Source organism: Hyperolius riggenbachi, chromosome 3 (assembly GCF_040937935.1).
Source record: "Hyperolius riggenbachi isolate aHypRig1 chromosome 3, aHypRig1.pri, whole genome shotgun sequence".
Taxonomy (NCBI): Eukaryota; Metazoa; Chordata; class Amphibia; order Anura; family Hyperoliidae; genus Hyperolius; species Hyperolius riggenbachi.
Genome location: NC_090648.1, coordinates 214310637 through 214336165, shown reverse-complemented (window position 1 = coordinate 214336165; position 25529 = coordinate 214310637). Strand labels below are relative to the sequence as shown.

Genomic DNA, 25529 nt, shown 5'->3' with positions numbered 1-25529 from the left:
TTCACTCACTTCTTCTTGTTCTCATGGGTGTCATAAATGACAGTATGTGAGAGGACGTCTACTGAAAGGGGGTACAAACACCAATAACAAATTGTCAGTCATTCTAACCCTTCCTTACTGTGCCTAGGTAAAATAAAACTCAGTTACTGGTCCATTCGTTATGATTCTATTAGAGACTAATTACCTTATTTACTAAGTCAAAAGGTCAACACACAGCAGTCCTTTAGATTATTGGCCTTGTGTCCGTTGCTGTCAGGTCCTCAGCAGGTACAGATACTGCAGATCAGAAATTGTGACTGGGTGCATTGAAATGAACAGGGCACACTTAGTAACTAGTCAACCATACTATCATTATTATTCAGATAAATTATATAAAACAACTCCCCTGAATGAATCCTAAATGTTCTTTAAGGCGGACCTGAACTCAGAATGTCCTCTCTGCTCTAAAAGATACACAACAGCATAATAACTTTTAAAGAAAAACATTTCTTTGTTACAACTGATACAAATCCTAAAATACATCCGCACTGTTACAAATGAGGGAGAACAGGCTAAACTCTCTAAATACATACAGGGTGCATTTCTCTATGTTTCCTTCTGTCCTGTTCAGGACCACATTTTAAAGAATGTTACTTAAAGAGACACTGAAGCGGAAAAAAAAATGATATAATGAATTGGTTGTGTACTATGAATAATTACTAGAAGATTAGCAGCAAAGAAAATATTCTCATATTTTTATTTTCAGGTATATAGTGTTTTTTCTAACATTGCATCATTCTCTAATATGTGCAGATTACACAACACTCAGCATTCAAAATGAGTCTTTCAGAGCAGTCTATGAACTAATGACCTCTACTCTAGCAGAGGAAAAGTAAACAGTTCACTTACAGTTGAGATAATAAAAGTCAGATAACAGCCCTCTCCACGACTAACTTAGTCGGAGAGCTTAATGGCTTGTTTGCATAGAGATAACAACTGGAGTTTCTCAACTCTTCCTGTACTGGAAACAATTAGACTGATGTATCTGATCTTAATGTTTTATTTCTTAGCTGTACTACACATACAAATCATAATATCATAATTTTTTTTTTCGCTTCAGTGTCTCTTTAAATGCATTCAGTTCCACTTTTGCTTTCTCTTGATCTTCATAACCTACAGCAAACACCTTACTATCTTCAGTATGCACCAAATAACTTGGGTGCTCTATCACAGATCAGTGGTAATGTTTGTGCATAGAAATTGGTATCCATCTTCTGTCTCCAATACATACACACTCCAGCAACTTCCTATGAACATCTTCCTGATTGCAAGCAACTAAAATAACATGGAACTGTCCAAAGCTCACAATCCTGGTTAGATCCATACCCCCTTTGCAAGGTACCTCCTCCAACATTAAAAGCTATGTTGGTTGGTATTGGCCTGGGAGTGGAGCCCACAATTGCTGGCTTTGCCTACTTGGCCTCACAAACTGCAGTGTTGAAGTGGTTTATAAGAGATAACGTTTTTTTTTACTTTTTTGGAAAAAAAAAAACATTAAAAAGTGAAATATTAACTTTTATTTATTTGTGCTTGCACTGAGGTTTGAAAAACATTTTCCATGACAAAATCCATGCTAGTAAAACAGCACTGCCAGCTATTTGCTGACAAGCTCTGCAACCCTTGCCTGGAGCAGAAAACTCTGTAGCGAAGGCTGAGATCCTTATAACAATCTCCGGGATGGTCACACTTGAGATACAATGGCACTTTCACTGGTTTGCAAATGAACTTCTTAGCCTGATCACAGCTCAGTAATATGTTCTGCTGTGTTCCTTAATCAGGGACTTTTTTACTACATCAGTAAGGTTACGTTTACAGTGGAATGTTTAAGTGTGTTGTCTCGAACAATATAATCACATTGCTAGTGCAATACAATTATACTGCAATGGTATGTCCATATCGGCTTGTTAGTAGTACAGTGAGCCGGATCTGTAACCAATAGCACGATGCATGCAGTGTGTTCCTGCATAATCCATGCATTAACAGTGGCAGTGAAGCATACTTATTATCTACTGAATGCTTTACTGTATGTGTCACACTGCATACATAATGTGCATTGCGTCTTTTCTCCATTGCATTCCTGTTTTTACAAGGAACACAACTCCCCACTGTGAATGTAGCCCGAGGTAAGATGCTCCTCTATTTACTGAAACTGTCTGCCGTACAAGCAGGTGGCATTCCAAACAAACATGAATATTTGTCTGTAATATTACATTTTCCTAATTAAAAATGCACTGTGCATGTGCTTTCTCTTAAAGTAATTGTCTCTATTTATCATCAACATACAATGCAGTTTTAGCATATTTACCCCAACATATTATAGACATGAATAATTAACACATGCATAATAAGTGTCAGCTGGGCTGAACTATGTAAATTATCTGTACATATTAATGTCTGTATAGTTTGTCACCTCATTTAATCACTTCAGGACCACAGGCTTACACCCCCCTAGTGACCAGGCCATTTTTCACAACACAGGGCTGTGCAGCTTTGTCAGGTTGCTGCACAGCCATACAACTCAGCACACAAATTAATCTAACCTCCTTTTATTGTCCTTAACAGAACATACTTTTGGCGGTGTCTGATCGCTCCTGCAATCCTTTGTTTATTTATCAGGCTTGCAGTGCCTCCCTCCCCCTCACCCTCCTTCCCACCCCACTGCCCCATCCTGAATTGAATAGGACAGCGATCCGTCCTCTTCTCCGCCTCTCATAGGCATCAGCTTCGATTTCCAGCCCCTCTGAGGGACTGCCGAGTGTCCCTTGTACAGCGCTGCACTAGATAGCAGCGCTGTATGGATGTAAACAAAGGGGATTTCTTTCCCCTTTCATTCACTAATGGCCTGCTAGCAGCTAGCGGGCTGATCACAGAGCAGAGCTCTGTGAATAGGTAGGGAACAATCGTGTATGCGCGCGCATTCCCTGCTAAACTGCAGCTCCAGGACTTGATGCCAATCACCATTAGGCGGTCCTGGCGCTGCCACCTTCCCGACGCCTATCGGCGTTAGGCAGTCGGGAAGGGGTTAAAGAAAGATGCTTCTAGTAACTATGGCACATCATCTGAGACAGAAAAATTTGTCCAATCAAAACTACAGTAAATTATTTTCTTTAATCATTTCTTAGGTTATCCAGATTCCTGATGTGGGAGTCCTGATACCTATGGTGTGAAGAGAAAACCAGGAGCCAAATGGTGTAGTATCATTAGGTGACCAAAATACACAGAAATTACGGGTTGTGGATACTCACAATGGTGGGTTGCAGCACCTGCAACCACTGTATGCACCTGCAGGGAAATAACCGTTCCCACTCGTTATCCCAGATCCTCCAGATTCTGGTTGGTCGCTCTCCTCGGGTGTTTATGGACTGAAGGTGACTACAAATAGGAAAAACTATCACCTCCAGAGGAAGTTCCTAGACACTCACAAAGGGATGTCGGGGAGGCGTCCAGTAAGTAATATTCTGTACATTGTGATCTATATCACTCAAAATAGACAGATGTATCTTACCTCTTCCGATGGTGCACATCAATTTAATGGAAAAGATTTTTATTGAAAATGATTAGTCTGTTGACCTGACTAATTATTTTCCATTAAACTGGCATGCACCATCAGAAGAAGTAAGATACCGTATATACTCGCATATAAGCCGGGTCGGCAAGTCGCGTATAAGCCGAGGTACCCCCTTTTCCCTTACAAACCAGGAAAAAGTGATTGACTCACAAAAAAAAAAAAAAAACCCTCCCAAGTATAGCTCACTCCACAGTAGCCATATGTGCCCCCAGTACAAGTCAGCCTCCCTCCCCATAGCCATATGTGCCACAAGGATGATAGTTGTGTCTCAAGACACCACTAGATGGGATAATAGATATGAGACAGCGAATGCCACACAGGAAGACTCACTGATCATTGCACCACTAGCACATTGCTTGCACACTCTGCTCCACAAGTCAGGGGACACAGGTAGTCTTGAGCAGCGCACTCTGCACACCATGTTGCGGGGGATGGGGGCGCAGATACAGCAGGGAGCAGGATTCACTAGTATACGATCCTTACGCTCCTCTGCAAGTAACAAAACCTGCTCCACCATCCGTTCTGTTCAACTGACTCACATATAAGCCGAGGGGGGTAACTTTTCAACACATTTTTGTGCTGAAATATTAGGCTTACATGAGAGTATATACAGTAACTCTATCCATTTTTGATTTGGAGTAATATAGAACATAACATACAGAATATTACTTACTGGGCACCTCCCCAAAATCCCTTTGTTATTTTTCTTTAGAAAAAAAAAGTTTGGTGTCTCCTGCAAAAGAACTTGAAGTATGCAGAGCCCCTACCTGCACTGTGCAAGTGGAAGGTCCATATCTACCTGCATTATGTGTGTGTAGTCTGCAGGTGCAGATGCATGTTCAGAGATTCAGACAGGGGAGAGGGTTTGGGTCACATCTGGTGGGATGCCTAAAACCCATTAACAGATCTCTTCTTCATCCTCAAATTGTTCTCAGGAGTACATACCACTGTGTGCATATTTCTCATAGTGCTGTTTACCTGGGTTCAGGAAACTGGTTTAATGCCAACCAGCACGGCTTGCAGTGAGCTGGATGGGCCATCCCACTGTGTAGTATCACATGACTAGGAAAGGCCAATTGCTTGACATTCTGGCAAGTTGTCATGTGTAGGAAGCGGTCATGCAAGATGAACATCTTCACAGGGACCTCAGTTTTGTACATTAATGGTATGTAAGCTATGAACATATATCTGAAAAGTATATATATATATATATATATATATATATATATATATATATATATATATATATATATATATATTTATATATGTATACGTAGTAAATATAAATATGGTTTAGTAGAGTTGTTAAACAAATGAGTTAAAAAAAACTGACACTGGGAAGGATACATACATTGTTTGCATCAGCATTAGGGTGGGTTTACATGGGCTTACTCTGCATTTTGGGGCGGTGACAAAAGCGTTGTTTAAGCGTGAATGACCGCTGCTCTAATCAAAATAATGGAAATGGGTTTTAACTGATGGTGATCACATTTAGCAATGTTTGCGTAAACACCACAATAGTTGTCTCCTCTTGAATGCTACATGTAGCGTCCAGCATCAGCTGCGTTCAGCATTTCCGTGCAGTCCTGGTGGCTCAAAACACAACAGCGCAATAAAACGCCACGAGCCAATGCCTAAAGCATTTAGCATTGGCTAAGTGAGCCGCCGCCAGCCGTCCCTCAGAACCCCGTCTGAACCAACCCTTACCGTGCAACAGGACCTTTTCACTAAAACAATGTGTAAAAAATACCTACCAAGTTCTCATTGTCAGCATATTCCTGGTACCACCTAGCAGGTGTACATTATTTTTCATTGGACTTTTAACTAACACATTGCTTTTCATGGCATTCCAGAAAAGAAACCCCTCATCTCTTTTTTACCCACCTAATTTCCCATTTGTGCCTGCACAGGCAATACACGTTTCCCTGCACATCGTGTATAAGTGATATACTCTCAGCCTTAAGATTATGCAGAATGAATGGGTTAAGCATCATATTTTTCCCTTTGCCACGAGAAGACAAGCGTTCTCTCAAAGCCGGAGCTGATTTATACATTATTTATAAGAATAATTAAACTTGCAGGCTTATTTTCCCACTATGCATGGCATATCCCTTCAACTATTCTTTCGACACAGGGAAGACATCTCTGAAACAACAGAGAGGAATCGGTATACTTCTAGACCGCAGGATGCCACAAAGCAAAACACATCATGTGTAAGATAGGGGGGGAAAACACATATTTATTAGAGAAGGGAAAGTGTCATTATTCCCTTTGAATGTAGGAGCGGAGCTAATAGTGTGCAGCCTAAGAACTGCTTTGCTCACCCGGTCAGCCCCACTTTAATCTCCCATAAGCCAGGCTCTTTTCCTCAGATGGTCTTTACTACATCTCCACAATATTATATTACTTTAGCAATTTAACTGCAGAGATGTGGGACCGCGCGAGGATGACAGTGGTGTCAAACCCATCATCCATCAATGAACTGCATCAAAGAAAAGCCAATTTGCATCAAAAAAGTTGCAGTGACTCACAGATACATTTAGTGAAATGTGGGAGTATATTTGACTACAAAACTGATGCAAAGGTTAAGTGGAATTTGCTGCAATTACTACACCGTGCGCTATAGCCTCCCCACATAATTAATAGCAACTTATTATCATTGCTTCTTGACGTCCTTTTAGGAAGCTGTTTAACGTGCTAGCAGTCACCACAATGATTTCCAGCAAAAACACAGGAGACACGGCTCAGCTGATGTCCACTCATAAAGTTATAAAGTATTCATAAAGGTTACAACTTACTGCCATCAACAATGAAATCTGAGCAAGCTATTCTTCCATGAATGGAGACGGAGAAAAATCAGGCAACGTCAAAACACACATCTCCCGGTGCCCACTGGATGTTAACACTGCTTTTTAAGGCCAACTGTACTCAAAGCTGGACAAAGCAAAGTCTAAAGCCGCCATGTTATTTGGTGTACATTATACGTGTCACTTTTGGAAATGAAATTTTAAGATTGAATAGCTGTGCTTTCCTGCAGCCTGGTTCACCATCAGCTTGCTGGGCAATCTGTAGCTTTCCTACAGCCATGCAGCTATCCATACACATCAAACTTCTGGAGTGTGGGCTGTTTCCTCTTATCAGACTGGTTTCAATTGCTCACTACCTACCTAAAAGTCCTGCCTCTTTACATAAAGAGCACAAGGTTTCTGCTGTAATGCAGGGATGCTGGAAAATGTTGTCTGGCATGTTCAGTTCTTCCAACGTTCAGTGTCATATAGTCACACTTGATGTACTCACCCTACAGTTGAATCCAAAGTGAAAAGTGAAGCAGCCAATTAAGCACATTTGGCCCATGAAAACAAGTACATTTTACCACCTCTATGTATGTACTTAACTTATTGCTATTAGAATTTGCCTTGTTTAATTTTCTGTGTTACCACTGTAATGCAGAGGAGGCCAAATTATTTGTAAATTCAGGGACTAATTGCACTGTATTTAGCAGCCAACTAGCATGCTCAAGCAGATAGGAAATACAGTATATAGTATGTCTCATTAAACAAAAATGAAAAGTTAGGTGCCACCTGAACCTCTTGGGAGGTATTGGCCTTATGACCGCATGATACAGAACATCTGCTCAGTCATAGTATAACTAGATGTCTGATTGGGAAAACTTGGAAGACAGGCCCATAATTGTTTTTTACTATACTGGGCAGTTGACAACCGGGCATGTTGGGAAACACTCCATTTGTGGAGCACTGCAGGAAGTAAATCATTAAAGTAGGATAAAATTCCATATTATCTAAAAAAAATTAAAAAAATCATCCAATAAGAAAGTATTTATTTAACGTACCTATCCTGTTGTTTTTAGTGATTTAGGAGAAATGTATTTCGAAAAAAAAAAGATTACTTCTGCTGGTTTCCATTTTTAACGTGGACCTTGCGTCCCTGCTGGATTGGAACAGTGGCGTTGCACAGTATACTCGCATTGTGTCAGATACAGTGAAGCATACAGTCAATGAAAAGTATACTGTACTGTTACTGTTAATGTGCGCGTTTAGTGGTAGCGCATTGCATGAAGTGTGATGTCACGCTGCAACTCATTATATGGCCGCACTGTGAACATCACATAGGTGATGCATTGCAGTGCAGTAAGCCGCCCTACAAAGCAGCCGTTACAATGCATTGCAACACACCACTGTGAACGCGGCTTGACTGTTACTCTGTGATGCCAAAAGTGACATAGCTTCTGCCCTTTTTTTCAACCTAGCACAATTTTACCTCCCTACTGCCACAACTAACTGTGCCTCCCACTCCAAACATCACCTAAACAACAGGCTTACAATCCTAGTGTCCTTATTTTATGCAAAATAGGAAGCGTTCTGTTATTCGCATGCTGAGATAAAATTGTTACTGTAACTTACAAAAAAAAAAAAAAAACAATCCCACTGGCACTGCACAGTTTCTGCAGTTAGACAAAGTCACCCGGACCAGGTAAATAGAAAAAAATGAGGGACATATAGGGTCCTATTTTAGAAATTGGATGTTACAACCGCCTTAAACTTGGGAAGCACATCCTGGCTATGGAGAGATCAGTACAGTGAAGGGCAGTGGTCACCTGCTAACACACTGCTCTGCACAGTAAAGACAGTACTAGTATTATTTATACCTTAACTTATATGACCGTTAACCATATTACATCTGCCTCTATGTGATCAGAATTGCAATAATTAAAAATGAATAGTAAACTCAGTGAAAAGAGCATTTGTATGTGCCAGTATCAGCAATGTACCAGTGTCTCTCGGCTCAAGGCTCTCATCCCCAAGGCGGTCATCTTCTACTGGATATATGGACACAGGGGCATAGCAATAGGGGGTGCAGAGGTTGCGACCGCATCGGGCCCTTGGGCCAGAGGGGCCCTCCCTCAACTGCAGTATTAGCTCTATATTGGTCCTGTGCTGGTAATAATCACTTCTATAGATACTTTGAATAGTGGTAATCATTAACAAACTGTTCCTCATCCCCTTCTTGCACCTCTGACACTGTAGTTACCATTGGCAGGTTTTGGTGCGCCGTATCAATTGTTATGTATAGAGTGCTTGGGTGGCCCCACTGTAAAACATGCATCGGGGCCCACACCTCCTTAGCTACGCCACTGTATGGACAAATGGGTCATTGGGGACTATCAACCTCTACTTTCTTTACCAGCTTTCTACTCACAGCTACTGTAATCAACAAAGCAAATGCAAAGCTTCTCTACAGTTATAAAGGAAAGAGGAAACAATAAACCTACATACAAGCATTGGAGAATTCTCACCCAAAACTTTTGTTCCTGATTTGTGTTCAACACCAACACAAATAACCACTTTGGTTAATGGAAAGCATAGGACCCATCCATGAGCATTAAAGGCATGGGCACCAATACTTTGCAAATTCGATTTATGTCTGGGCAGCTGACAGCAATCTTGAGCCAGAATGAGAACCTTTCTAGCTTCTATACAACAGTTTCCTTTTGACGCAAACTTTACCTTTCCACTAAAGAGAAATGATGGCATCTGTTAGAAATGCTAAAACAATCCGTTTCTTATATTGTGTAAAATGTGACATCCTTCCATCCAAAGAAAACCTATCAATTGTGTCAGTGATCATGCACTTGCCTACATCTGTAATCCTCAGAGCCATTCCAATTATATTTTATCATCATATCCTAAAGATCAAAATACAATTTTTTACCCTGTTCTAATACCAAATTACTGTTTTGGATGACAAGATAGTTGAAGAGTATAACTGCCAGCAATATAGTGCTGCAAGAAGTTTAAACAACATCTCATTTACACGGATGGGTAACAGCGAAGCAGGTGGTTTCGGGGCCGTGCACCGACCACATAGCGCCTGACCTGGTTGCTGCTATAGCAACAATGCTATAGTCTGCGGCCTGCGTATGGGTAATTCGAGGTTCTGGCAAATAGAGGGGGAATGCTGCCGGAAAATTGAGCGGCATCAGGGTGAGCCGTCGTTCAGTTCACCCTGTGCCCAACTCACCGGCGCCATACATATACATACCCGGATAACAGTGGTGTGCCCAGTGCCTTTCAACCAGTCCTGCAGAACCGCCGGGGTTAGCAGGGAACTGCAGGTGCTAGACACTTGTGGATGACCCATTCTCATACACCTGAGCAGATGGCAGCCACTCAGCCAAGACATTACAAGCAGCAGTTCTCACACGTATGGTTATAAATGCTACCATTTGGTTGCATTATATCACAACTAAATGGCAGTTGTTCCCCAGAAGATCAGCAGATCGACTGTACGGCAACCCTATGGCTCAACTGCCAGCATTACCATCCCTTAAAGTGTACCTGTGCTGACATGGAATGCAATAAACATATAGTACTAGTTATCCTAATAACTTGTCTGAGGTCACCTTTTATTTTTTACAGTGCAAGGGTTAAAAAAATTGTATTTTTATCTATGCAAATAAGGTAAGCCAAACAGCAGTCAAATCCAGCCTCGGGTCTTCTACAAAATAAACAGACGTCAAAACACTTTTATTTGGCTGAGAAACAATCCCGATAACAAGACAAAGTTGTAAAATTTGTTTTGCAGCTGACTGAAGCAGATTTTACATTACACTGTCATGGATGCTGTTTAGAATCCAGTCATAGACATTCAGCCCTTAGAATTTTCCTGGGTATTTTTATTATAATTTATTAATTATCTCATAAGTTTACTTCCAGTTCAGGTCTATTTTTAAGAAAACATATATAATGTTGCGTACAGTATATGTAAACTGTATGTGGCTCTACAATCCAAATGCAGAAGATGTATCTCTCCACCTCGCCACTATGTTGGAAAGACTGTGGCCAAGTGGATACTGAGAGCTGCACATTCTGATCCTGTCTAGTTTCTCTTTATTTTTGCAGACATTCCTTTTTGGAGATTCCACTTTTATATTTGTGCATAGCTCACAACTATTCCTCTTGTGGACGTACAGTTCCTCTACCCGTGGAAGCAATTCTCCATCTCTCTTTCCACCTCTGATGTTCCTCTTTGTAGTTTAATGTAAAGATCTTTATAAATAATTGTATTTACATTTTATTATTGGTAAATGGTTTACCCAAAGAGAGATAGTGAGAGAAAGAAAGGATAATTGTGATTTGAAAAATGAAAATATGTATTTTGCTTGCAAATTCTAAGGGCTGTTTTCCACTATGAAACACAATTGCAAGTGAACTGCAATTCTTTTTATTTACACCAAGCATTTTGCCTGTGTTTTGGCCTGATTTTCATGAAATTGTTTGTTTTCATAGTGATTCTATTTTCATTTTCCTGACAATTTGTTTTTTTTCTTAAAAAAAATAAAACGGAAATCTCCAGAAAATAGCTCAGCACTGAGTTTGCAATGCAATTTTCTTGAGCTCCTATCTTTTTAAACCAAACGCAAATGTTCATAAAATGCAGCATGCCAGCCCAGAGGAGTACAAAGTGTACCTCTTGTTTATCTCAAAATCCTCAAATTCCCCCCATGTACTCACTCCCATCCCACTGGTGCAGAGGGCGAGGCAGAGGTGACTGAGCAGCCTAGCACATCTGGCTATTCCCCAGGGCACATGGGGCAATCACAGTGGCATTTGTCATACTGCTTATATTGTTATTTACTTTTATGTTATTGGCTATTTGACTGTGAGATGGTATCTTCCTTTTTGTTAATAAATGTTGTATGAAACACAAACTGTTCTAAAATGAACAATTCGAAGCATACAACTGGAATCAATTAGTTTGTAAAAAGCACATTTTTATTGAATATTATGCAATTTAGGAACACTGCCTCATAAGGAAAAAATATATTACAAACCACCATCCAGCTTTTTAGATGTTTTCAAAAAACATTACAAATTGTTTCCTATATATGCAGATACATTTGAATAGTGGATCCCAATCTTTTTTAAGTCGAGACACACCATAACAAACTTAATGAAATAGTGACATACCATAGCACATAACTGTCTGTCTATCTGTCGATATGGCTTGACTTTCTTTTACCCTCGGTACTAGTGCTAGTGTTACAAGGGTAGTACTGACCTGTCCTGGTATTGGCGCTGGTGCTAGTCTTGCACTGCTGGCTTGTGCTGGATGTTGGCCAGGTACTGTAATGTCCAAGGATTGCTGGCTTCTTTACTGGCCTGGACTTTCTATCTCATGCTAAAAAACACAACCTGTCATAAAACTCAGGAGACAAGTTGATTACATATCGGCCAGTATGTGTAATTATTCTGTGCTTTATAAATGCAATTCATTTTTACTCCTGAGTTATTTCCTAGGAGATCATTTTCACTTTTTCTTCAAAATAACTTTTCAGCATTTATGTTACAGCATTACTATTGAAAAGGTACCCCAAAGTTAGTGAAAAAGTACTGTCAAAGAGTATTTTCTTGCTTGCTGGTGGTTTAAAAAACATTTTTATTTATTTATTTATTGTATTTATAAAGCACCAATATATAACTCATCGCTTTCATGACAAGCGCCCACATGTAATTCACTTTTTAACCTGAGTTTTCTCCTAGGTGATATTTCACAACTTGTCATAAAATGCCTTTTACACCTCCAGCAAGCAAGGACATACTCAAAATAAATTTGATAGTACTTTTTGAACAACTTTTGGGTACTTTTTAAGTTGTAAAATGCTCAAAATGTAATTTAAAGAGAAAATGAAAATGATCCCCTAGGAGATAACTCAGGTGAAAAAGTGAATTGCATATGGGTCATTTCACTTAATTTAATTACATTTATACAATTTAGTACATTGATACGCCTAAAATGCTTGTAAAATGGTAAAATGTATGTGGGAAGACAAATCAACTATGAACTGATATAAGAAAAATGTTTTGCATTATATCTTAATTTACATGGTCTAGAAAGTTTTTTTTTTTAATGAATGCAGTCATACTGCTCCAAGTCACCAGCCATGGGCTTGGCATTCCATCTTATCTCCATTGCTACAAGCCGGGACACCAGCAAGACAGGCTCAAAGACAAGTGAGATGCACCTAAAAATCAATGAAAACAGCCTCACAAACCCAGGCTAAATCTTACCATGCCAAATTCAATCTCCAAATACACAATACTCAAGAAATGATTACCGGTACACCATATGACCTGCTACATCTCATAGGCCAGTTACATCAGCAGGGAGTTCCATGCTGAGATCACAGGACAGGGAATACATGCCTCTGACAGGGAAGCTGGGCACCTCTGCCTGGTACCTCAGTTTATTTGGGGAAACAGACTATTCAGCATGGGGCATAGAAGAAAGAGAATGACATTGAGATTTTAGATATTTATGACACTGGTACAATCCCAACAAAATGTTTATTTTATTTTGGAAAGGTTGGTAAGGAGTTAAAACCACTTTTGAATTTTTACTGCAGTTTTGTAACGTGGGAAAGTCAGTACTTTGTGCCCGGAACAGAAATGTGGAAATCTCTCAAAGAGGGACAAGAGATAGCAACAAAGAAAACCTTTTAAAATAGAGAGGAGGAGTTCCTATCGCCAGGACTATCAGTTTTAATAGAAAAGCAAGAAAGCTCCACAGAAGGCACAGGGAAAGGAAGTGAGAGGAAATCCCTGCAGTGTGAATACACATATTCAAAGCTAAAAAATGGCATTGGACTTAAATTTACAATGCTCTAGGGCAGTGGTTACCAAACTTTTTTGGGTGAAGGCACTCTTGGTGGCTTTGAAATTTTTTCAAGGCACCCCTCGGCAAAAACAACTCACGAAATGCCATTATGACCCTTATCATGGGACAACCCACTCCAAGTAGCTAGTGATGCTTATTAGGTACAGCGATTCCTCTCATGTTCAACTTTACCCATGGTTGCGGGGACTAAAGGTTAACTAGCAGGTAATGCAGCCACATTGCATATTAATGCGTGGTTGCATTACCTGATGGTATTGCATGAAGGATCGGGATGCATGCCGAGGCACCCCTGAAATGTGCCCGAGGTGCACCAGGGTGCCGCGGCACCCAGTTTGAGTACCCCTGCTCTAGGGGTTTTTGTGTGATTATCAACTATACCCAATGTATACAATATTCTGGACCATTTTGCAAGGTCACCTGGAAGATAGGTGCAACCTACTTGTCCTCCATCCATGAGTGGAAGGCACACTACACATAAGGTTATGTGGGCTGTTATCACCACATTAGGGGCCACAGGCTTTCTACTGTGTGTCATGAAGACACCAGCCTTGATGCTTAGTGCCAGGGTCAGCTGGATAATGTATTGGCAAGGCTGTTGCCTTCCCGTTGTCCTGGCAACTTGGCTGACCTTTAACCCAGACAGTCTTTGCTTCTGCCCGGGGCATAAGTACGGGCAGAAGTACACGCACTCTCCCGCCTCCTCCGTCCTAGCGTCTGCTCTCCACTGAAAAGCAAGTGTCAGATGCTAAGTGGAGTCGCGCTCACTTAGCATCTGACACTTGCTTTTCAGTGGAGCGCAGACACTAGGGCGGAAGAGGCGGGGGAGTGTGCATACTTCTGCCCGTAATTATGTGCCCAGCTCTGGTATCCTTTAGGTGGCTGAAGCTCTGACGCTTTGAGTTTGCTAAGAGAAAAAAATATATAAATGTTTTGTGTCTTGTCTCGGAGTACCATGCTGGTTGGGCTCAGTTTTTTTAAAGAGTAACTGTCAGGCTGCAGAAGCTAATTTAAACCTCTATTCTCCTGTGTTAAACAGTTTAGAAGGAAGCCATAAAGCAATTAGTGAAGATAAAAATCTCAGTTACCTTTGATGTGTGCTTATCAGAAAGGCTGTTATAGAACCATAAGGACGCAAGCCGCATACTAAACTGCAAAGCATTCTGGGGCCCTCCCCTCGGCTGCTAATGAGACGGTACAGGAGCTTCTAATCAGTCCAGCGCGTAGCACTGATAAATATCCGGGCAGAGTACACTGCAGGAGTCAGCTATTGTTCCTAGCCACATGGCTCATTAATATTCACTGCACACCGTGTTGTTCAAGTAGGAGCTTATCTGTGATCAGGAAGCAGGCAGGACATGACGACACATTTGACAGAAAAACATGGAGCCTGCCATGAGCTGTCAGGAGCATCTATCTCTGCATATACTATATACAAATTCTGTGAAATCCAAACGTGGACAGTGAAATGCATATGTAATGTAAGTACAGCCAATCTTTAGCTACTGATATATGTGTTTATTTTCTCTGAGACCTTATACCTAACAGCTCCTCTTTAAATGAGTGTTTGAAATGGTGTGAAAGGGTAATACATTGTTACTGCTGTCTGTGTCCCCACCATGGTGGTCTTACTTCAGTTTCATTACCTGAGACCTCCCAAGTATTAATAAAAACCCATGAGCTCCTGGGTGAAAGGAAATGAGGAAGAACAACATTTTGACAGAGAACAAAGGCTGTATTTCCTCCAGACCCAAATGTCAGCATTTTCCAGACATGAAAAATACATTACAGCCTATTTATCAGTGGGCTGTTCTCATCTGATGCATTTTTTCATGCGAGGAAAAAAACCTGACAGCAAGTTCCTATCTTCTGGACACCACACACGTTCATACATGGACTGTTATCGAGAGCCTATGGTGAACATGAGCGTTACGTCAAGTACAAACGTGCATGCAGTGTCTGGAAAACCTGCATGAAAAAGCACTCCCCAAATCTCGGGCGTAGCCTGAAATAAAACAATTGCCTGCCTATTGTTATTTAATGATATCTGCATGCAAACCAGCAATGTGACACCACAGGGGAAGTGCTGGACAGATAAAGCATAGCTTTCTATCTACCAACAAGTAGAAAGTTAAAAAAAAATTTAACATCTATAATTAGCTTTTTTGTGATTTCTCATATTCAAATGTGATGCATCAGTCCAAAATGGCTACTGGAGACAGCTGTAGATACATGTAAGATGAGACCATGGCCATTTCCATTCTGCTCTGGGCCGCTCTCAGCACAGTGTGATCTGGAGCCACAAGGTACCACCAAAATGCTATTCATCTTCGGTAAACATAGTAGAAAAGTGCAACCATCACATTTTTCCTCCACTGTTGAAAGCAGCTGAATAGCACATTTCCAGTTGCCTTCCATTGCTATAGAAAAGTTATCTGTTAGGATTGTCATAATAACATCATAATATGAGCCGCAGCTCATTCTTGGGTCTCCCAACTGGATGTAGGAGAACTCCACTAATGCATTTATTACTGCTTACTATAAGTAATAAAGAGTCACTGCGGTGTGGTAGTTTGCCCTAAAATAAGTGGTGTTATAATATAATCAATTTGTGTAATGATATCTATCATGTTAAAAGTTTATTCCAGGGCTGTGGAGTCGGTACAAAAATCTTCCGACTCTAACTCCGACTCCGCAGTTTATGAAACCACAACTCCGACTCCAACTCCGACTCCGGGTACCCAAAAAGGCTCCGACTCCTCGACTCCGACTCCTTAGTCTAATACTTAACAGGGCTGTGGATTTTGTACAAAAATCATCTGACTCAGACTCCTCAGTTTATGAAATCAACGACTCCGACTCCAACTCTGACTCCGGGTGCCCAAAATTACCCGACTCCAACTCCGGGTGCCCAAAATGGCCCCGACTCCTCGACTCCAACTCCGACTCCACAGCCCTGGTTTATTCTCATAACTATAACTATTCTCATAACCACAATCTATGTGCAACGGTAAAGCAAACATACGAGTTTCCCTAAGCAAATCAACTGGAAAGCAATTAACCCATGCTCCCGCCCTGTTCACATGCAGGATGTTTTCACACATACATCAGAAGAAAATGTGTGCAGTTCCTTTCCAGTCCTGTCCGGTACAGTTCATCCGTTTTCTATCAGTTTTCCACAAGATTTGTATCAGTTATAATGGAGAGGAACAGAACTCACAAAGCAGGACAGGATACAGCTGATCCTCCTCTTACAATGCTGTGTGCTACAAAAAAACTTCCAGTGAAATGGTAATTAAACAAATACAATGTATTATGTAAATGGATACTGTCCATTCCTATTGATTGCAACTGTGTCCATTTAGCATATGGTATCTACTACATTTAGCTTCAGGTCCGGAAAAATACTGAGACTGGGGCTTTCCATTCCATTAACGGGATAAACAGAACTGAAATGTGTGAACAGTTTCAAAGCACTGTATGTGTTTTTCTTTCTGTTTATCTGGCTTGTACAATCTGGAAAACGATACAATTTTATACTATGTGTAAACCAGCCTTAAGGGTGCTGCATTTTTATGTGAATAATTATAGGGCTGAGCTGTATATTATGCCTGCCCCTTCCTCCTCACTAAACTTCTCTTACTGGCCAACCATCACCATCTCTAGTCATGTGATATTGGTGACAGGATAAATGAACATCCCTGTAGTGACAACAGGCCAATGAAAGCAGGTTAGTGAGAGAGAAAAGGGCAGGCACAATTTATGATTCAGTCTTGCTTCACAAACACCTGGGTAGAAGTTCACTTGAAAAAAGGAATTAAATATGCTGAATGTTCTGAATTAAGACGAAACAGCTTCACAGTGGTCAGTTGCATAAAGCACGTGTTATGAGTGTGAACTGCAATGGAGACTGGCCATAGACTTTAATGCAAAGCTTGTGTGCAGGTAGTTAGTATAACGTGATAATTTGCAATGCAGTAAGGTGAACTTCCCTATAGCATTGTATGGGCAGTGAGTTGACATGCAGAATTACTCTGCAATGCAACTGGTCACTGTGAACAGGGCCTCAACTGGACTTAAAAAGATTCAAAACTTTCAGTAAAGGTCTGTATGCACAGCAGATAAAAGTTGGCGCACACAAACAAGCAACGTCACTCAAATGACATCACGTGGAAAAAGGAACAAGGAGTCTATTTAACGACTTTGTTCACACTCCAATATTCCAGTCATTTATATCATTGGAACACTGCGCACACAAGCAGAAGTGACATATCACACAACATATGCACGCATGCTCTGGAACAATGTCATTTGAACAACACTGTAAACACCTGCTGACTGCACAATATCTGCCCAATAGTTATCTGAATTGATCCGCCAATTGGATTGGGCAGAATACCAGAATTTGGCTCCTCGTCATTGTTGTTTAACTTTGTTAGGTTACATTTTTTACAACGATTGTTGTCCAAGACGGTGATATCTGTAGTTCGTTGTATGTTTCAAATGACAATTATCTAGCATGTGTACATAGCTTAAAGGATATCGGAGGCAATGAAATAAATTCATCTTTACTTACCTGGGGCTTTTTCCAGCTCCTAGAAGTCACATGTGTCCCTCGTTGCAGCTCTAGTGTGTACCTCGCTGGAGTTACATTGAGGGACACATGTGACTTCTAAGGACTGGAAGAAGCCCCAGATAAGTAAAGGTAGATTTATTTTGTTGCCTCTGATATCCTTTAATACCCTCTTCAGACTTGGGGTTTTAGATTCTGAGACAGGATTCACAGTGGTCAGTAGCATAACACACAAACACACGTTATAATTAGTGATGTAGGAGAACAGCTCGCTTGCAAACAGCTATGGCCCTACACTACTTCCCGGGTTGCTGTCTCTCAGTATTGCGCATGCCCTGGACCAGACGCATTTAGTAGTGCACATGCCCTGGCCTGGCGGTACATGTCCTTGATTGCGCGCCTGTGGCCGGGCTAGCTTCGTGACATCACGCACATGCTCAAAGCGTGCCTGGCCACAGGCGCACAATCAAGGACGCACACCGCCGGGTCAGGGCATGCATACTACTGGACGCATCTGCTCCAGCGCATGCATACTACTGAGAGACAGCAACCTGGATGTAGTACAGGGCCGTAGCTATTTGCAGGTGAGCTGTTCTCCTATGCAGGCGAGCTGTTCGCCTATATCACTAGTTATAATGAGTGTGAACTGCAATGGAGACTGGACATAGACTTTAATATAAAGCCTACATACAGCAAGTTAGAATAATGCAATCTATTACAATGCAGTACTGGGAACAGCCCCATAGTATTAAATTGGCATGCAGAATTATTACTAGCCCTGAAGATTGCTTTATTAGATACTGTGAGCTTAAATAGCCTGTAAATGGTATCATCCCGATTCAAAACGTCCTGCCTCACCTGATGGCTAACACAGGATAATACACTATTGCATTAAATAGGGACATTTTAGTTTTACAGCATCACTAGCATTTTCTTTGAGAGACAACACTTTGGGGACAATCTACAAAAATCCCCAAAATATCACTCTATTAATGTGCCGTCTTCTATGTACACTGCATATTTATGTCACAAAAAACTTTCATTGTTTATGAAAACTTGAAGCCTTCTTGTGATGTACAGTATAGACTCCTCACCAGGCCTTGTGTGGACTATTATTAGAGCAGAGGTTTTTTTTCTCTATTATTATCCAATTAGTGTCACATGATGTTTGTAAACATCACATGATGCTGACTGGTCAAGAAAAGGCTGGGAGTATATCCTGCATTCTCATTATACATGCTTAGGGCTAGTTCACAGTGCTCAGTTGCACTGCAGAATAATTCTGCATGTCAACTCACTCCCATACAATCCTAAAGGGCCTGTTCACAGTATTGCTTTGTAACGGATGGTGTTATTCTAACTCGCTGCATGCAGGCTTTGTATTAAAGTCTATGTCAAGTCTGCTTGCAGTTCACACTCATTGTAACACGTGCGTTATGCAACTGACCACTGTGAATGCAGCATTCTTTTCCACTAACAAACACGATTGCACCACTACAGTGATTCCCACACAATTTTCGGGCAATCTGATGGTTGTACTGATTACGGAGCATTTTTGGTTTAGATTTGCGCCAAAAGAAAAAAAACTAGAAGGAAAAAAATACTTTAATTAACAAATTGCAAATAAAGAAAACACATAGCAGCACAATTTTCCTGCGCTCTCATACTACTGTATGTACAGAAGTTCAATTGCACAAAAAATGCAACAGGAACGACATTTGGGAAAAATTACATTACAAACCAATCACACAAATGGAAACGAAGGAAACAGAGGCGCCAATAGAATAAAAAAATGATGCCAATTAAAACCAATTAAAATGTGGGCGGCAATGGTGGATTTGCCTACCCTACAAAAACCAAAGACCACTATGTATGGTAAAAGGATATCATTTTAATCAATTTTAAACTCCCCCAAAAAAAAAAAAAAAAAACAACAATTGGTTTGCAACGCGTTTCACGGGACACAAGCCCGCTTCCTCAGGCAAAACACATAAAGGCAGGAGCAACCAAGTAGTGGTCAGTACTAGTGTGGCGCCTCTGTTACTGCTAGTACTAGTACTGACCACTACTTGGTTGCTCCTGCCTTTATGTGTTTTGCCTGAGGAAGCGGGCTTGTGTCCCGTGAAACGCGTTGCAGACCAATTTTTTTTTTTTGGGGAGTTTAAAATTGATTAAAAATTATATCCTTTTACCATACATAGTGGTCTTTGGTTTTTCTAGGGTAGGCAAATCAACCATTGCCGCCCACATTTTAATTGGTTTTAATTGGCATCAATTTTTTATTCTATTGGCACCTCTGTTTCCTTCATTACGTGATTATCCACCTGGTGGATGGGTGTGGACACCTTTTTTCTTCTGTACAGAGAGCGACTTTTACCCTGAGCGGGGACAGGCCTAATCTCCCCGTCTGTGTTACAAGTGGTTGCCTGAACTTGGCAACCCACACTTGTGAGAATAATTCTACTATTATTAATTTGACGCTAACTGATTTACAATAATACACTATTGGGGGCTCTCGATTGTTCCTTTTTCTCTCTCCCTACACAAATGGAAACGTTCCAACACCGCTGTTCTATCATCCAAGGACTACATATTACCGAATGTATTGTGGCACATGCACAAGAGAGACAATGCCAGGAACTGCAACATTTGGCAGATGCAGCCGGTTGGGTAGAGAAAATGGCACCTCCTCGACAGGCCTGAGGCCTGTCGACCAGCACCTCATAGGCTCATTCCAACACCTGCCCCCCAAAGGCACACTCATTATGTACCTCCCTTATGGGGCCCCCGGCCACCAAAATACATGCTGGGGGATGTAGTGTCTCAGTGTGACTGCATCTCCAGGCTAATAAAAAGAATTACAAGACAAATATTAAAATAACTCCTCTGACAAAATATGGAAAAAGTACTTGAGATCTGCAAAGACATCAGACACTGCATAGAAAGTGATGTCTGATGTTGCTACTGCTGAGCAGTGCAAGATCATGCTGCAGTATGCATGTCTGTGTACTGCGCAGCATTGCTCCATTCAGTGGAAGGAATAGGGTCAGGACTGCACTGGTGGCCCAACACAGGTTGCTCAGCTTTGTGGTATACCAACCAGACACTGCATAGCTTTAGGGTGAGTAAACACTATAGCAGAGTTCACATTGAATCCATTGCAAAGTGCTTGCGACACATCACAACAGATTTCAAATCCGGCATCTTACAGCAATGCTCGTTACCTTGTTGTCATCCATTTGGCAGTGCACAGCTCTTGCGTTACTACGACAGACCCTGATGCAACATGAAGCCAATGGGCCAATGCAAATAGGCCTGTTTTTGGACCATTGCAGTGCTTTGCTGTGCGGTTATAACTCACATTATAATGCAGCACAACTCCCATAGTATGAACTATGCACCCTAACACTAACAGGAGGTAAATGTAAGGCTTTAGTTCAGGTTAGGGTATAGGCAATGTAGTGTTAGGTCACAGGCACACTCTTGAGACTGGCCATAGACTTGGAGACTTGGAGACTGGCCATAGACTTTAAAGCTGTATTGTCACCATAAAAATCAAATTTCAACAGCAACTGGTCTGAGTGTATTAAGTGGAAAAGAAGCTAATCCTGCATTCAAAACTTGCAAAACTTTTTCTGCAGTTATGGTTTGGAGTTATCACATACTTTAGGAGCATTGGCCCTAGTGCCAAACACTTCCGAATAATTGAATGATGGGAATTATTTTTATCTATAATATACTCCTCCTCTTACATTTATTTCCCTGCCTAGCTCCTTATCTGAAACACCTCTGCTCACTTGTGTTTACAAGCAAGGCTGAGGTGACTCAGCGATTGGAGGATAAGACAGTGTAGTTCCTAGTATACACCTCAGTGGGAGTGTCTGAAGACTCTGGGAGGAGGGCAGCTAATGAATACACAATGAGCAAGAGAAGGGAGGGGGGAAAACAAGAGTCAGGTAGGATATGATGTCAGCACTAGCTTGGCAAGATGGCCACTGCCTAGAATAGTATTTTCTGCTTTTCCTTTATAAAATTCACAGGAATCATTACGTGGATAGCACAATACATCTGTTATGCAAGTAAAAGTAGTATTTATCTACTTATATATGTGTTTTTTATTTCTAGTTTAGCTTGGGTGTCGCTTGTTCTTTAATACAAAGCATGCATGTAGCAAGTTAGAATAACACAATCCGTTAGGCCCTGTTCACAGTGCTCAGTTGCGTTGGAAAAAAAGTTCTGCATGTCAACTCACTGCCCATACATTTCTATGGGCCTGTTCACAGTAATGGATCACATTTTTCTAATTCGCTGCATGCATGCTTTGTATTAAAGTCTACGGCAGGTCCCCATTGCAGTTCACAGTCATTATAACATGTGCGATATGCCTGACCACTGTGAATCCAGCCTTACTGCAAAAAAAAGCCTGTAGAATTGTAAGGCTAGGTTCACAGTGGTCAGATGCATAATGCAGCTGTTATAAGGAGTGTGAACTGCAATGGAAACTGGACATAAACTTTAATACAAAGCCTGCATGCAGCAAGTTTGAAAAACATGATTGTTACGGTGAACAGGCCCATAGAATTGTATGGGCAGTGAGTTGACTTGCAGAATTATTCTGCTGCGCAACTGAGCACTGTGAACCTAGCCTTAGGGTAATGAGTTGACATGCAGAATTATTCTGCAATGCAACTGACCACTGTAAACAAGGCCTAAGTCCCCCTATTTCTTGAAATGATAGCAATCATCCAGAAAAATCCATCCTAGTAAATCACTAATTCCTCTGATGTACACTGGCCTTAGGCGTCTGCACGGATAGGGAGTAACCCACAAAAACACAACTGTGTTCTGATTTCATCATTCTTGATCATATCAGGCAACATGCGTCTCGTGTCTCTGGGTGCCTTAACCTTAGAGTGATTCAGTATAATATCTTAATATCTTCTGATAAAAGCAGCCCCTCAGATGTTTGCTATTGTCATGTTATACTAATGAAATGAGAAATGAAACAGGCAAGTTTTCATTAAACTTTATGAGCATTTGTCAGAACATGACATAAGCACATCCATCTTTATGGGGGCATTGTGCACATAAATGGTATTGATGGAAGATCATGTGGACTTCAGCAACAATCAGTCTCGCTCCGAGGATGAGGTTTCGGAAGACATTATTCCATGGAACACTAATATGAGTTTCACTAGACAAAACATCAGCTCTGCCAGTTGAAAAGCCATGTTCATACTGACGCGAACACTTACTACCAGGTTACATAATACTGACGTCATCTGAAGACTACAATGCCACTCTTGCATAAACTAGCACTGTCACATGGTACAAAAGACAGTGTCATATTCTACTTAACACTATTATTACCTCATAGAAACAACAAAAACTTTTTTGTAACATATTTCACTGAAACAAGAATCATTAACTAGAGTGACATTTACAGTGGTGTATTTAGACGCATGTTTAGACACAAGTGGAAGCCTGGCTTTGAGGACTATGCTCAAGCCAGCTTTAGGCTTTTCTGTTCAAGAGTAAAAGGCCACTGCCACTGACACATGGTCCCACCTGTGTATAGCAAAGTATCAGGCCTCAGAGGGTTCTTGAGGACAGCAGATATACTGTTCTGCTGTAAACACACACAGCACTGTAACAATTACAATACTGGGCTAGCATACCATTTCCCTACTTAGAAGACTGTCAGCATGTACTGGGAAACAAGCATCATAAGTTCCATTATAGAATAATATATATATATACACACTGACTATATGCATTTCTTCATGCATTCATTTCAGTAGCCCATTCACACTCATTGCACACATGGACTTCATTTAATTTTAACGCCGAGCTGTAATGTTTACAGCGTTATAATGTAATCCCTGTGGAGTACAAAACATATAATTAACATATTAATGGTATTACATAATACAAACTGCCTAATACTGAACTCCATTCTGAACACGCAGCTCTCACTAGTGCTGTCAAACATGTAGCTGTGCCAGAGCAGCAATGTGGTTAATCCTTAACCCTTGGGTGGCAGACGACTGAACGACTTAACAGAAAGCCACGCAAACAGAAAAGATGGCAGTGCACAGCTGCTTCACTCTCAGCAATAACAAAACAAAAACAATGCACAAGCCATGGTGCGGTTCTGAAGTCTGAGCGTTCACCCATTCACAATATCAGGCGCCCAGCACTGTAATGCTCCTCCACAAGCCATTCTCCCATTCCTGGCATTTAAGGGGTTACTCTTGCTCACTAGCTGGCAACTGGAAGCGAAAGTAGTTGTACTGTACCTGCCCCCTGTGCAGCTTTACAGCCACTTTAGTGCAGAGCAGATATAACGTGATGGAGAAGTGCAAGAGGCATCAGGAGGAGTGGTACCCAGGTCAAACCACCCCCTACTAACATTATTGCTTCTGTCAGTGCAAATGCTTTCACTTCAAACTTTTGCACAATGTCACTTTTAATGCACTTCAAAGCAGAATACAGCCCTGTTGGATGCAAAGCTCTCAGGCTACTGCTGAACCGCAAGGGTTAATTAACACCCCTCCTCCCCACACAAAAAAAAGCTGTCAAAGTTTTTCCAAGGCTGCTCTGCTGTCCTCTTCCACTATCCTCCCATCCCTGCTTCTATCTCCCTCCATGCATGTATAATGAAAGCCCAACGCTGCCTCTCCCCGCATCTCGCTTTCCTCCCTGTACATGCCACATCATTTTGGTGATTGGTACCTCTGTTGGTGGTGGTAGTAGGGTAGCTGTGCCTTCCTGCAGCTCCTGTGTGATCTCCTCTTCTTGCAGGTTCCTGGGGGTCCCTTGGCTGGGTGGCTGGCTTGTTGATCTCTGTTTCCACAGCTGGATCAGGGCTAGCAGGAGAACAAGGATCCATTATTCCCCCACAAGAAAGATGTTGTGGGGTTTTGAGGATTAGTATCCCCCCCAATGTAAGATATTGCTGGGAGGAGGCTCATAGACTCCCTCTGTCTCTGTGTCAATGCAACTCTATGGTAAGGAAAGGAAGGAGGGAGAGACACAGAGGGAAAGAGTGTGTGATACAAGAACAGTTACCACGAATGGCCACTGACAGCGCTAGAGAGAAGCTATGTGAGGTGCTGGGATTTATTATAAGAAGAACACATGTTCAGAGGTCTGTGTGCTGAGATGCGCAGCACCAGTAGATTATCACACGCTGCACAAAGTTTCTGTGAAGACAGACGGCATCTCATTTTAACTTGTAAGTGCAGAGTCATAATGATATACGCTATCTATTTCGTGGTAATCAATTCAAAAGCACCCTTATGGATGAACGAAAAACAGAATTTTATAAGAAAAAAAAATACAAAAACACATGTCAGCACATAACATGTCGGCACATAATTTGACAGTGACATTACTTTCTATTTGACACCACTTTTTCCTTTAAAGTATTAGCAATCCACCTGTGCTGCAATGAGGCATTAACAGATTTTGTGGTTTGGGTGTTGGTGTTGGGCTATAACGACCACGCCCACTGGTTTTTGACTATGACATAGTACCAGTGCACGGCTGGTATATAACGATATCAGCCCCTTTGTGCCAATTTGGATTCACACTGTGCGTGGTGTGCTTAAACGCACACATAATTATTTTGCAATGTAAGGGATGTAGTGTGAA

The 25529-nt window shown here is 41.3% G+C and overlaps 1 protein-coding gene across 2 annotated transcripts in view; it reads right to left on the bottom strand.

Moving 5' to 3' along the window:
* The window catches only part of LOC137563348 (nuclear receptor ROR-alpha A), a 488133-nt gene extending 463239 nt beyond the window's left edge, over positions 1 to 24894 (bottom strand). The window contains exon 1 of one of the 2 annotated variants that reach the window (XM_068275692.1): positions 24609 to 24894. In XM_068275692.1, the coding sequence (XP_068131793.1) occupies positions 24609 to 24765 (157 nt within the window). In that variant the 5' untranslated portion in view covers positions 24766 to 24894. The remainder of the gene's footprint in view (positions 1 to 24608) is intronic. The other variant, XM_068275694.1, reaches the window with a different exon arrangement.
* Between the last annotated feature and the right edge of the window lie 635 nt (positions 24895 to 25529).